General features: G+C 38.5%; 2 protein-coding genes across 2 annotated transcripts; both read left to right on the top strand.

Annotated features, from left to right (window-relative positions):
• Window positions 1-65: 65 nt before the first annotated feature.
• On the top strand, window positions 66-8,321 carry LOC134184187 (elongator complex protein 3). The gene is made up of 20 exons (XM_062651811.1): window positions 66-139; window positions 190-292; window positions 4,647-4,785; window positions 4,839-4,909; window positions 4,975-5,038; window positions 5,097-5,165; window positions 5,226-5,380; window positions 6,158-6,238; window positions 6,316-6,396; window positions 6,458-6,518; window positions 6,571-6,636; window positions 6,697-6,769; window positions 6,828-6,948; window positions 7,012-7,102; window positions 7,226-7,367; window positions 7,419-7,515; window positions 7,702-7,756; window positions 7,831-7,912; window positions 7,968-8,097; window positions 8,173-8,321. Exons 1-19 carry the CDS (start codon window positions 118-120, stop codon window positions 8,066-8,068), a joined length of 1,674 nt encoding a protein of 557 aa, XP_062507795.1. The 5' UTR covers window positions 66-117; the 3' UTR covers window positions 8,069-8,097; window positions 8,173-8,321.
• Window positions 8,322-8,771: 450 nt separating this feature from the next.
• Window positions 8,772-13,421, top strand: LOC134184259 (uncharacterized). Its single transcript, XM_062651902.1, has 7 exons — window positions 8,772-9,786; window positions 9,957-10,131; window positions 10,189-10,656; window positions 10,826-11,034; window positions 11,103-12,010; window positions 12,072-12,208; window positions 12,268-13,421. Exons 1-7 carry the CDS (start codon window positions 8,795-8,797, stop codon window positions 13,033-13,035), a joined length of 3,657 nt encoding a protein of 1,218 aa, XP_062507886.1. The 5' UTR covers window positions 8,772-8,794; the 3' UTR covers window positions 13,036-13,421.
• Window positions 13,422-13,954: the final 533 nt, after the last annotated feature.

Here is a 13,954-nt window from a genome sequence, read left to right as displayed (position 1 = left end):
AAGAGTGTGTAAGATAAAACTGTCACCCATCTCTGCTCTTCACGCGCGCGTTAAGAGGGGCTGCGAGTAGGTGTGCGCTAACGTACGTTAACGCAGCTGCATGTGGACACTTGGAAGATGGGCAAGCCAAAGAAAAACCGTTAGAAGTTTCTCACCGTTTTGTAGTCTGGCGTAATGGATTTTTGCTAGCTGGTGGAGCTTCGCGTGAAGAACTGATGGCAAGGACAGTATCAGATATCATTCGCCAGCTTATTGAAGCACACGAGCAGGGTAAAGATGTAAATTTGAACAGGTACGTGACCATGGCAATTGGTTTCTATAGATTTATTTAATTAAAGCAGATGTTGCTGCTACATTTTGGTGTATTTTGTAGTCTGTTAGCTGTACGTCTTATGTCTTAGTTGTTTTTATGTTTGCCCCAAGAGAGAACTGTACCTTTTTAGGTGCGACAGAAATATATCACATCATATCATATCACATTGGGTCAGTTGAATACTTTCTCATGCAGTTAAATTATTTTAATAATTATTATATTTTGAACGACAAATTAATTTAAGCAGTAGTAAAATAAAGGTTAGCGAAAAAAATATGTAATGTGTGTATATGGGTAAACAAGTTAATGAATAAATGAATGAATGGTTTAGTTATTTTGCACCTAAAAGGTACAGTTCCCTCTTGGGGCAAACATAAAAACAACTAGGACATAAGACGTAAAGCTAACAGTTTACAAAATAATACACCAGCTACAACAGACAGCACAAACTACAATATATATATACAGTTAAACACTTTCCTACATGCAACTTTTTATCTACAGTTAATATAGATAGACCTCTCACTAAATAATTAACCGACTGCCCTACTCTTTGTAAATATTTTAAGCTTCATGTCCTTAGCCCTTGTCATAGCTTCTTCGAAACCATTCTTCAGTCGATCATGATTGGATTCATGCTTCCTCTTCCCAATGAATCCATACTCACGCCTAAATGTGATATGTTTGATTTGAATGTCAAGAGTTGTGTTTTTTCTCATTTCTCTGGTCTAGTAGACTCTACGTATGTATCTTTGAACTGAACAACATTCTTAATTAAATAGTAGGACATGCTCCAATGCAATAGGACACCTTTATAACGTTACAATGACATGCTTGAGTAGAGCTACACTCGGACACGTGCTACTGGTGATCTGCTACTAATAATGATAGACATCATCTTTATCTGACTGGTATTTGGCTACACGAGCTGCTCCACGTGACAGCCTGTTGAAACCATATGATGGACCAAGTTGTTGATCTTGACAAATCTCAGTTATGGCTTTTTCTGTGCCACGTGATCCACATACACGACCACAGATGTCACAGGTAAAATATTGGGTGCTGCACATGGTAGTTCCTAGCCTCGATCTTCCAGACCAGAGAGCATGCAAAGAGCGCGAACTCTAGTCTGGACCAAAACGATACTAAAATAATTTCGGGAGTACTTATCAAAAAGCAATGCTAAATGATAGTCTAACAGCCCAGGATTGTTTTACTGAGTTCAATAATGAGATGAAAAGATACCGTGCTTTCGCATTATGCAAGCATACCATTTGTAGATGGCCATGAGATCTCACAAATAAAGAAGAGACGTCTGTCGTGTTTGCAGCGATATCTTGGTGGACGGCATGAAATGACGACTCTTTGATTCTGCGGCAGAACGTTAGCTAGTCTAGTCGCTCAACTAGCGAGACTATTGTTTGACCAGTTGTCAAAGGTGATGGTTTAGTTTAGTTTAGTTTAGTTTTATTAGGGAGACTATTCAATCAAAAAATTGATCTACCATAGTGCTCAGCTAACACATACTAAATACTACATGGACAAACATAAACTAGAACTAAGCTAGCTTACGAGTAAAAGAGTTTTAAGTTCTTTTGAAGGTCAGTAAAGTAGTGTATGTTTTAATTATAGCTGGCAAATTGTTCCAAAGTTGACTTCCTCTATAGTAAAAGTTCTCTTCCGATAAAGTTGGTTCTCAGTGTTGGCAGTAACAGGCTTTTACTGTTTCTAGTCACACAAGAACATAGAGACGATCGGAAAGTAAAGATGTTACGCATGTATCCCAGTGCCAAATTGTGTATACATCTATATGTCAAGACAGCCTGAAAGTATTCTAGTCGATCTTTTAATCGAGGTAGATGCAATTCATTTAGTAGTGGCTGTGTTTTAGTTCTAGGCTTAGAATTTGTAATTAGTCTTGCTGCATATCCCTCGAGTGATTCAAGCCTTTTAAGAACAGTCTGACAACAGTTGCTTCAAGCCACAGATGAATATTCCATTACAGGACGAATACATGACTTGTAGAAGAGAACTCTTGAAGACTGAGGAAGGAATTCTCTACAACATCTCAAAATAGCAAGTCGTTGACTGACTCTGGAAGCAATATAGTCAATGTGATCTTTCCAGTTCAAGTTTTTGTCTATGATTACTCCCAGGTATTTATACTTTGAGACAATTTCCACAGGCTGATCATTAATCATCCAAAAGGATGATTTTTCAATATACCTGTGTCTGAGTCGAGAACATCCAATGATCATAGATTTTGTTTCAGAGAGGTTCAGCTCCATGTTGTTATCCTTGAACCATGCATGAACTCGGTCCAAATTCTTGTTGACGCTAGAGATAGTGTCTGATATGCAATATTCAGACGTGTAGAGACAAGTGTCATCAGCAAATATATTGATGGAACCATTTGTGACAACATTTGGTAGGTCATTTATGTAAAGCAAAAAGAGCAAGGGCCCTAACACAGAGCCTTGTGGGACACCTCGCATACATGGAAACCACGTGGATTTATGCACCTTTGTCGAAACTCTTTGATATCTACCTTGAAGAAAACTGGAAAACCAGTTTAAGGAAGATCTCTCAACGCCTAGGCAACATAGTTTAGTCAACAAAATCTGATGATCGACACAGTCGAATGCCTTTCTGACATCAAGGTATGTACACACATTTAGGCATTTGTTATACATGGCTGATAACCAGTCGTCAGCAGATTTGACTAATACATCCTCATTGGAGTGATTTGGTCGAAATGCACTCTGGAAGCAACTTAGAAGATTGTTTTCGAGAATATACGACTGCAATTTGACGTCGCACCAGACGCTTCATGACTTTGGAGATGATGGGTAGGAGAGTAATAGGACGATAGTTGTTGGCATCAAGAGGAGAGCCGCCTTTGTGAATCGGTGACACACTGCCTCTTTTCCAATCATCTGGATGTGTAGCAGATTCTAGTGACTTGTTGAAAATTTTGGTAATAGGTGATGCTATTACATCAGCTGCGAACTTGATGTATTTCAAGGGAATACTATCCGAACCACACGCTTTGTGAACATCAAGGTTACAAAGTTCTTTCCACATGACTTCTTCAGGAAATGGTTTTAAGATTATATCACCGTCAGATGATTTGTATGAATTCAAGAAAGATTGTGGGTTATAATCTGAAGAAGCTGCAATTTGGGAGTAGACATCTGGAGCCACCACAGGAGCAAAGTGATCTTGTAGCTTATCTAGTGATGTTGCTGTGCATGTCCTGTCACCGCAAGCTTGAAAAGATTGAAGAACTGGAGCTGAAAATAACACTAAGATGCGTGCGTGCCAGAGTCATCATTCAGGCTCTTGCGTGCACTTAAATTTAGCCGCCAGGAGGATTTCACACGCACAATCAGCATTATTGCACTTAGCATAGCCAATTACCGCTAAACCAATCAGAATTTAGAGCCAACATTCCGGATCTAAGACGCTGATTGGCTTAGAAGGCTATTTCCAAAGTCATGTTAGTACCTACCATTCTAGTTCAGACTAGAGTTCGCGCGCTGTGTAGTCTGGAAGTTCGAGGCTAGGTAGTTCCCTGCCTTTTGGAATTGCCTCTGCAGTATCTTTTAGTCTTACAGTGGTTGTCTTCAAATAGTATGACATGCTCCAAGAAAAGGCACCATACGACAACATTGAAATATTATGACATGTAGTTCAATTTGAAGAAATACGGTATCACAAGTCTGCAAAATGACTGAAATAACAATGTGATCACATGATTTGTTGTGTGTACGAAGTTTGCAAAACAAAGGCCAATCAAAACATTACAAACTGTGGTTTGTCTTTACTGTACTAGTAAGCATCAGTGTAGGAGGAAGCAAACTTCATTATGGTAACTGTATTTTGCCTTAGTGGTTGGAGTGGATTTTATTTTGATAACATTGTTGTTTTAAGATTAAACAATGGCACCATTGGTGGTATCCTATAACTGCTAAAGGTAATTACATTAATTAAGTAGCTATGATTGTTACTTTAGTTAATTTCTTTTAGTTAGACATAAAACGCACTGTTTCCAATTACTTTAAGAGCACTTGCCATTTAGTATTGGGAGGGGGTGCAACATCTTTGTTAGCACTTTAAGTTACTTAAATGGAATAGGTTTAATGATTTTGGGCGTACAGTATATGTTAAGTCTAGACAAAAGTCAAAAGTGTCTGACACTTAATTAATAATGGCTACCATGTCTGTTTTTCAGTTCTTTGACATCTGAAAAATCTGTTTTTGTGCAATTGCATGTAGTCTGTTGCATGCTGTCAAGTGTGAATTATACGTGGCATGTTGTTTTTTTATTCAGATTGAAAACTCAAATGTCAAGTAAATACGGCTTGTCATCTCAGCCCAGATTGGTAGATATCATAGCTGCTGTACCGCCTGCTTATAAGAGTGCACTGGTACCTAAGTTGAAGGCTAAACCTGTACGAACAGCATCAGGGGTAACTTCCTGATTAATAAGAAAGTTCCGTTGCTTTCTTAGTTTTGTTATTAGATCGCCGTGGTTGCTGTTATGTGTAAACCTCATCGATGTCCTCACATTAACATGACTGGAAACATCTGCGTGTAAGAAACCTTGGACAGAGCTGCCATTGCTGTTCTATGTTGCTGCATTTGTGGATTATATGTAGCTACTGTCCTGGTGGGCCTGACTCAGACTTTGAATATTCTACGCAGTCATACACAGGATATGAAGTTTGTTTGTCATATATGTCTGGTTTAAATTGTTTAAATTGTACACAAGCATGTCTAGCCAACATCTATGCGAGCCATCAGAGCAAGATATAATCCTTACGTTCAGACCAAGCACAGATTAGAACAGGTAATGAAATGGGCAAGACTGCCTGCTGACAAGTTCGGTAGTGCTTATTTATTTTTATAGTTGAAGCAAATTGGACATAATGTTGACAAGGTGGAATTTATTGTGATGGGAGGAACATTTATGTGCCTACCCGACGACTATAGAGACTATTTCATTAGGAATCTTCATGATGCTTTGTCAGGACATACAAGTTGCTCTGTAGATGAAGCAGTCAAGTAAGTTGACTGAAACAGTACCCATCTTGTTGTAAGCTGTAAGTTTGGTAACATGATACGGTATTTGGTGGGTCTTTAGGATCTAATTTTGGAGTGTTTTCTAACTTGCTGTAAAGTCAATTGGACACTGTTGTCTTCACACTAAGGATGGCATGCGTTCAATGTAACAAAGATATTTATTGTGGGCATAGATGGATATAAATTTAGTGATTGGGGTAGAAATAGCAAGTGACATGCCAAAGAGTTTGTTTTGGTATACTAATGAGTATGCATGGGTTTAAGAAAGTACTTGTACAAATGCTACTAGATGTCTGTATCTACATAGGTGTACCGCAACGATTGTGACGTTTTAAAAGGCTAGAGGAAACTAGCTTGAAGGTAGTTGAAACTATTGAATAATAGTAATTTGAGCTTGGAATAGCGAGGTGTGAGCCATCAGCTGCAGAGTTGTATTCAACAATATATACACTGTTTGATCACTGATCTGACAGACATGAATTGTAGAACACAGTTAGCACTGTTGAATGAACATTCAATTAGCAAATGTGGTTGTTTAGTGAAGGTAAAGAACAGTCCGCTTTCGGTTTGTCATTTTGCTAGAGAGCTACTGTACTTTATGAGCTACTTATGTACAGTTTTTATTGATTTTTGGATATATTTGAAAACATGTGCTAGTAAGCACTATTGCAATTGTGTGTAGTTGTTGTGTGCACTGGTATAAGCTGCGCTAAGTGTAGGTATAATATTTGTTATACAGATTTGCTGTTGTGTGTGTAGCTATTCTGAAAGAAGCAAGACAAAATGCATTGGGATAACAATTGAAACTCGACCAGATTATTGTTTAAAGAAGCATCTCAGGTGAAATCTTTTCTCTATAATATGAGCAAACAGTTGCTCATGTTTCTGTTTTCACGGTGAACTTGTATTATATACAGTTCGATGTTAAGCTATGGATGCACTCGCTTGGAGATTGGAGTACAGAGTGTGTATGAAGATGTAGCAAGAGACACTAATAGGTGTGATGTTGTGGTATTAAAAACTGTCTGCTATCTATTGTAAATTTTATTTTTGTGGCAGAGGCCACACAGTTCGTGCTGTTTGTGAGTCTTTTCAGTTGTCTAAAGATGCAGGATTTAAAGTAATAATTATGTTGATTTGAATTCTCTGCGTTTGACATTGCCATCTGGTAGGTCGTTTCTCACTTGATGCCTGATCTTCCAAATGTTGGATTTGAAAGAGACATTGAAGGATTTATTGTATCCATTCTTGCTAACTCAGTGAGTAGAATGTATATTATACTAACTTGGCTGTTACAGGAATTCTTTGAAAATCCTGCGTTTCGTGCTGATGGCCTAAAAGTTTATCCAACTTTGGTTATTAGAGGAACTGGTAGAGAAGATCACGATAAGGACAACAATGCCAAGTTATTTAATGTTGATGTCTGTAGGTCTTTATGAATTGTGGAAGACAGGAAGATACAAGAGTTATCCTCCAGATGTTCTCGTTGATTTGGTTGCGCGGATACTTGCTCTGGTGCCACCATGGACAAGAGTGTACAGAGTGCAAAGGTATCTGATAATTAGTGTATCATGGAAGACAGTATGTTATACAACTACATGTATTTGATGCAGAGACATTCCCATGCCTCTTGTGACATCAGGAGTTGAGCATGGTAATCTGAGAGAGTTGGCTCTTGCCAGAATGAAAGACTTTGGAACTCAGGTAAGCTTAAACACCTAGATTCTCATGTAGTAGTATTCTCTTTTTGTTTTTGTAGTTTATATATATATATATATATATATAGCTTTTGTATTTGACGAACATTTTGTTATTTACTTTATAAAGTGTCGTGATGTGAGAACAAGAGAGGTTGGGATTCAGGAAATTCACCATAAAGTGAAACCTTATGAAATTGAGTTGATAAGAAGAGATTACACTGCTAATGGAGGCTGGGAAACGTTTTTGTCATATGAAGATCCAGAACAAGGTGGAGTTTGGTGTATAATATGTTGCGATAATGTATGATGGTTATGTTTAGACATTCTGGTTGGATTATTGAGGCTTCGAAAATGTTCTGACCAAACCTTTAGATCAGAATTGAAAGGACGTTGCTCAATTGTCAGAGAGCTGCATGTGTATCCATGAAGATGTAACTTTTAGTGAATGAATGAATATGTGATAATTAATGTAGGTCAGACTTAATTAATTAACATACTATAGGAAGCTTAGCACGTGCGCTCACCTGCATGTTAATTAATATAGTGAAACAGTTATTTCTGATACAGGAATGCTTGTATTAATATTCTTAACCGAATGTGAAGATATGGCAGCGTTGTTCCAGTAAGTACACGTGATCCTGTCAAGTTTCAACATCAGGTGCTACTGGAGAACCATTACTACTGATGAAAATCAGCAAATAGATGAACTAATAGGTATCTTGCTGTCGTCAGGGTTTTGGAATGTTACTGATGGAAGAGGCAGAAAGAATAGCTCTCGAAGAACATGGTTCAAACAAAATTGCTGTGATATCAGGTTAGTACATTTGCAGTTAGTTGCTACTACCAGTGCCTTACTTGCAGCTGTCTAGGTGTTGGGACAAGAAACTACTATCGTAAACTGGGCTATGAACTAGAGGGTTGTTACATGACCAAAAGTTTGTTATTAGTTAATAGCAGTGGTGCAGTTTAATTGATTAATACATGTCTACTTTAAGTAAGGTCAGTAAATGAATACAGTGCCAGTGCTTTACAGCTAATGTTTGTGTCTGTATGGTTTGTTATGGCAACCTCTAGATACCTATGCTTTACTTCAGTCGGATCAGCTGTAATGCCAGTCATGTTATGAGAGATATTTTTAGGGTTTTGAAGTAGGGGAGAGAATTGCTTAATTAATTTTTTGAAATTACAAATCACATTGAAACTGTGACTATGATGGAAATTGAATGTGACATTTCTGTTTTTTGTTTTTGCTCTTTTTAATTAAGGTATGATCCAGTGTGTTCATTGTAAGGAATGATATGCTGAATGCTCGTTCATGGGTAAGCTAAATAGTCCTTAGGCACTTAGATATAAGTATGTATGCGTATGTATTGTATTCCTCTAGTGTAGTACGTGCTATTGCAATTGGGATCTTTCACATGATGGCATTTGCACGTCTGATCCATAGTTTCATTAATTAATATCTAGTTTATCTACAGCTCTTAGAACCTTTAACTAAAATTTAATCGTCAGGACGTCACTGTATTTTCGTGGGAGTTTGTTGGTGCTCCCTGTGTCCTTTTCCACTTCCTCCGGCGTGGCGCTGTCGAAAAGGGGGTGGAGCTGGCTCAGATAACAAATGTGAATATAAATTAATCTACCTGTAGCTAGCTACTCAACTCGGAACACGTGAAGCGTTGACTTGGTGTTTTCTGTTATGTTGCGCTCTGGATGTCTTCACTTCAGGTGGTTCCATTCGCTGTGTGTCTACCGCAATTGGCTTTCATTTCGCTGCACTTTTCCTATTCTGCATGTCAAGCCTCAGATGGCGGAATCTTTACCAATCTCGTTTGTTCAACGACGGTTTTTCGGTATGGACGAGGTACTTTTGCAGTTAGGGAAACGGGCTCTTGATAAAACTGTCGACATAGCTTTTGACAAATCTGTTGACAAAGTCCCTAAACTGGTGGGATCGTTTTCTAGAAAGTCGAAACCTGCAATATCTACTCATGCCCTTCTTCCTGTAATTCCATCTCCTTTCATTAAACGTCCAGATGCCATGAATTGTATCAATAGATTTTATGAAGAATCGGTGGAAGAACAGAAGACCTCAAAAAGGTCTTATCCTGTGATCACATCTTTGACTGGCCCGCCAGGCTGTGGAAAATCTCTGTTGGCTAACGGATTTGCACGTGTGTATGGAAAGTCCTTTGATATAGTAGGCTGGATTGATGCTTTCGACGAAGTCACAACCATCAGGACTCTCCGAGATATTGCTCGACAACTAAATAAAGAAGACTTGGAACGTGTGGACTTCAAGCATTCTGGCAAGGGCATTGACAACACAAGGCGGGATAAACTTCTAGACTTGGGGGCATTTCTTCGACGTGAACTAGCTCAGAAACGCAACTGGCTTCTGATCATAGATGATCTTACCTCAGCAGCTTCTCTAGAGGATTGTCTTCCTATTATGGGTGGAGACTCTAATTCTGCTTGGGGTTCAGGTTTGGTACTGGTCACAAGTAGGGACAACCTCTTACCTGAACGCGATTCTACAGTTGTCAGAAATTTTGACATGAGTGAAACGTTTAAAATGAGTGACATAGAGGTTGTGGAAATGCTGGAGAAACTAAGTGGCATAGAGAATATGCAAAAGGAAGCAATTTTGCTTGCAAACAAACTTTGTAGGCTTCCTTTGTCTCTTGCAAGGTAAGCGAAGTATTTGAACCACACACATCTGTGCAAGTTGTTGTATAAGTGTCTGTCTTTTCTTCTATTTGCCACCTGACCATGCATTTGCCTGCCGACTTGCCAACTACTACTTGCATGCATAGTGTGCATGCATGTGTAACTGTGTGTAACAATCGTGTTTTTAATAGTGCTGGATTTTACATACGTGACGCACGAAACAGTAAAGTTGACTATGGATTTAATCACTACATTGATGATTATGACAAAGAAATCAAGTATGTGACAACACATGTACCAAGTTCCAATTATACAGTCAACATGCAATTCCAGCAATTTGTCGGACATCGTCGGTATGGACAAGAGGTTTACATTATGTCTACATGACTTGCAAGCATATTGATTTTTAAGGTTTTTGTTTAGTATGAAAAACTATTGATGCTGTTAGCATGTACCAACAACTGGAAGAATTCTATTCCGTTATCTATTGTTGCACAGGTCCTTGGACGTCATCCCAGGACTCTAAGAGTTTCATATATGAGAGAGAATAGACTGATTGAGGAGTGCTCTTTGCTACAAAGAGAAAATTCTTCTCAACATGACAGCAGCCTTAAAGTAACAGAGGGATATAAGGGAGAGATCACTGATGACAATGTGGTCAGTGTGCGATTGTATCATCAGCTTGCACACGCAGCGGCTAAGGAAGAATTTGGCTTGAAAGAACAATCGGAGGACACAGTAGACCCAAAGTTGCACAAACGTTTGTGTCAAACTGTTGCTGACACTATCAGTGCATTGAACAATGGATATCTAGACTCTTTCCAATTTGAATCTGCTTCAGCTTTGGCAACAAAGCGCTTAATGGTACCGCTAATTGAAGCATTTTTACAGGTAAGATTTTTGTTGTGGTTGTGGTTGTCTTCTAATATCAGGCAAGTCAATTTAATTTTCTAACAGTTTGACAAATTAAGACATGCATCTGAGCAATCCTTTTTATTATTCATTTATCTGTTTTAAATGATGTACAACTTTTATAATGAGAATTTATGATTTTATATAGGTTGCTGATCAACTGAAGGTTGATCTACACTTGCTTGATAAAGCCTTGGCTTATGGGACACTAGGAGATGGTCTCTCTACATTCAGAGATCCGGATCAGGGCAAAGACCTGTTAGAAAAAGCTAACTCATTGCTAGATGAGGAAGTCTTGAAAGGTACCATTGAATTGAATGCAGTGAGGCTAAGAACTTTGTTAGGAGTTGCTTACAGGTAAATATGACTTATTACTAGTAATTTAAGTTTATGGTAGCTTAATTTAAGGACATTGGTAAATGCAGGCGTTTGGGAAAGGCAGAAGAATGTATTCATGAACTGGGAAGAGCTATTAACATGCTGAAAGATTCTCGTCAGTCACTCGATGATTTGGACAGTCAACTTCTTTATGGTGATACTCATTTTAACTTGGGTGTGGCTCACGCTGATCTTGGCGAGTATAAGCGTGCACAAGAGCTGTTGGAGAAAGCACTCAACACATTTGAGAAGGCACTAAAACTAACTAGACAAGAGCAGGAACAGATAAATGAGCTTGACAGTGCAATCAACAGCAAGATCGCTCGATGCTTAAGCAAGATTGGAATGACGAAACGTAAGCAAGTTTTAGATGATCTTGGAAGAAATGATTTTGAGAGGGCTTTGGAAATACAAAGGAGTTTGCAGTCTCCTGACATTGCATTTACGTATGGTAATTTTGCAATTATGTATCAAGATGCAGGTACTGCTGAAGATTTACAAACTAGTGAGGAATATATGGAGCTGGCACTTGAAGAAGAAAGAAAGCACTATGGTGACATGCACATGTCAGTTGCCATAACCAAATCTCTTTTGAGTGTGACACTGAGACGTCAAGGCAACATGAAGGAAGCTCTAGAATTTGCTGAGGAAGCTTATGATATAAGTCAATGTGTTTATGGTCACGTTAAAGATTTTCATCCTGGTGTTGCGAAGTGCTTATCAGCTGTTGCTTTGACAAAACGAGATCTTGGACAGCTTGATCAGGCACAAGCCATGTTTCTTGAATCTTGGAAGATCAATGAACATATCTATGGTTCTCTGCACCACAAAGTTGTCACTCAAATGAATTCTCTTGCTTCAGTGTACCGACATATGGGTTTGCCCAAGAAAGCTGAGAAACTATTACTAGAGACTTTGAAACTATCTGAAGAAATACAAAGCAAAGAACAGAAAGGTGTGCCAGTTTTGTGAGCACGATGATAATGAATGTACATTAAGCTTGCTATTTTTAACAGCAAGAAGCCACCGCATCTTGGGGCATGTCTATGAAATGCTTGACCAACAGTGTGAAGCAGGTAAACACTGGAAGTGTGCACTTGACATTTATCAGACCTTTCAGGAGAAATTGAGAGGTTTCACTCGTACATCTCAGGTCAGCTGTGCATGACATGCTTTGTGCTAGTTCTGCCTGTAAGTATGTCGTTGGGTTAGGCTTATATTTGTCGAGCACATCTGGCGTACCTCAGTACGGATCTTAACAACTGTTACAGTGCAGAGCAAACTTTCCAAGCATTGCTTGAACCTTATGGCGAAAGTGGTGGCAGAACTTCTAATGCTGAAATGGCTCATGTACGTTACATGTTTGGAAAACTAAAATTACACTCCAAGCAGTATGAAAACGCTATTAAAATATTCGGGCAGGTGATTAAAGAGCAGGAAAACTTACTAGGTGAGGAACATCCTCGTCTTGTGGTGACTCTAACTGCTCTTTCAGCAGCACAAGTGGGTTTGTATCAAGAGAAAGGTGATTCACAGAATCTTGATTTGGCAGATCAATACCTAAACAAAGCTGAGAATATTGTTCAACAATCATTTCAAGATAGGTTATTAGCCGCTAGGGTTCATTCTAACAAAGGACACGTGCTGTGTCATCGCTACAAAATGAACAATTCAAAGGGAAAAGAAGCAGTAATGGCCATTGCTGAGTTTGACAAAGCTTTGGAAATCTGTGAGAAGTTTCTTTCAAGAGATAGCCGCAGGTATGCTCAGAGTCTGGTTGGTAAAGCCAGAGCTACATATTCTATTGAGAAGAACCATGCAATGAGGCATGCTCAAGAAGCCAGAGACATTTTTAAACAAATAAGGTCTAGAATGATGGTCACTGAAGATGATGCACCACGAAAATTATCTATAGACAGTGATTTGGAGGAATTAGACAGGCTGATTTCCGACATCAGCTGTTTAATCAGGGTTCATTGATATCAATGTGTTGATCCTTCTGATTATTGAAAGTCTCACAAGCAACATTTATAGTAGGTTGTGATTATAGGTAAGATTTAATTAAGCGACACAAGCCTACTGCTTTTCATTTGTAGCATGTCTAACGAATATTTCTTATTTTAGCGTACTAATAATATGGTAGCTACTACTTATTAGTATATGTACTGGGACATTGATTGCTGTTGTTGCTTTGTTAATTAAATGTTAATCTTTGTTTGAAAATAGTGTGTTGAGCACATTTTATATTAATTAATGTCTTGATTAGCTAGCAGTAGTATTTGTCATTTACAATCAGTTGTTTCTTGTCTAGGTTCTTGAGCATGCATGCAAATCATTTTTATACACATACTAGTTCACCATCCCGTTCTTCTCACGGGCAGATTAGATTAGTTGTTAGTAAATTAATTTATCGTTGTATGCACACACACACACACACACACACACACACACACACACACACACACACACACACACACACACACACACACACACACACACACACACACACACACACACACTAGCTACCAATGTGTCATACATCCTTGGCACTCGATCTCTTTTCACATGTAGTCAGACTGAGTCTACAGTTGCACAAGGTACATTTACATTTTAATGCCAATAACAACAGACACCTTTCATGTTTATAATTATTCTGTCTAGAAAATGAACCCTAGAGCGGATACCAAGACATGGAAACAGATGGAAATATGCTCGATGTGTAGTCACAGATGCGTTTTTGGAGTATAGGCTACACGTATACTGACGTATAAACGAACTTCCACAGCAAACGCAACGTCAATGTGCAATAAGCACCTTCAAATTTTATTTTTTAATTAATTTTCAAACTAGGCTGGCAAATCCTGGCATCATAAAATTTTATTGGTTTAGACCAATAATG

This window comes from Corticium candelabrum, chromosome 9, assembly GCF_963422355.1.
Source record: "Corticium candelabrum chromosome 9, ooCorCand1.1, whole genome shotgun sequence".
NCBI classification, from domain to species: Eukaryota; Metazoa; Porifera; class Homoscleromorpha; order Homosclerophorida; family Plakinidae; genus Corticium; species Corticium candelabrum.
Note: the sequence above shows the minus strand (reverse complement) of the source record. Positions and strands in the feature narration are given on the sequence as shown.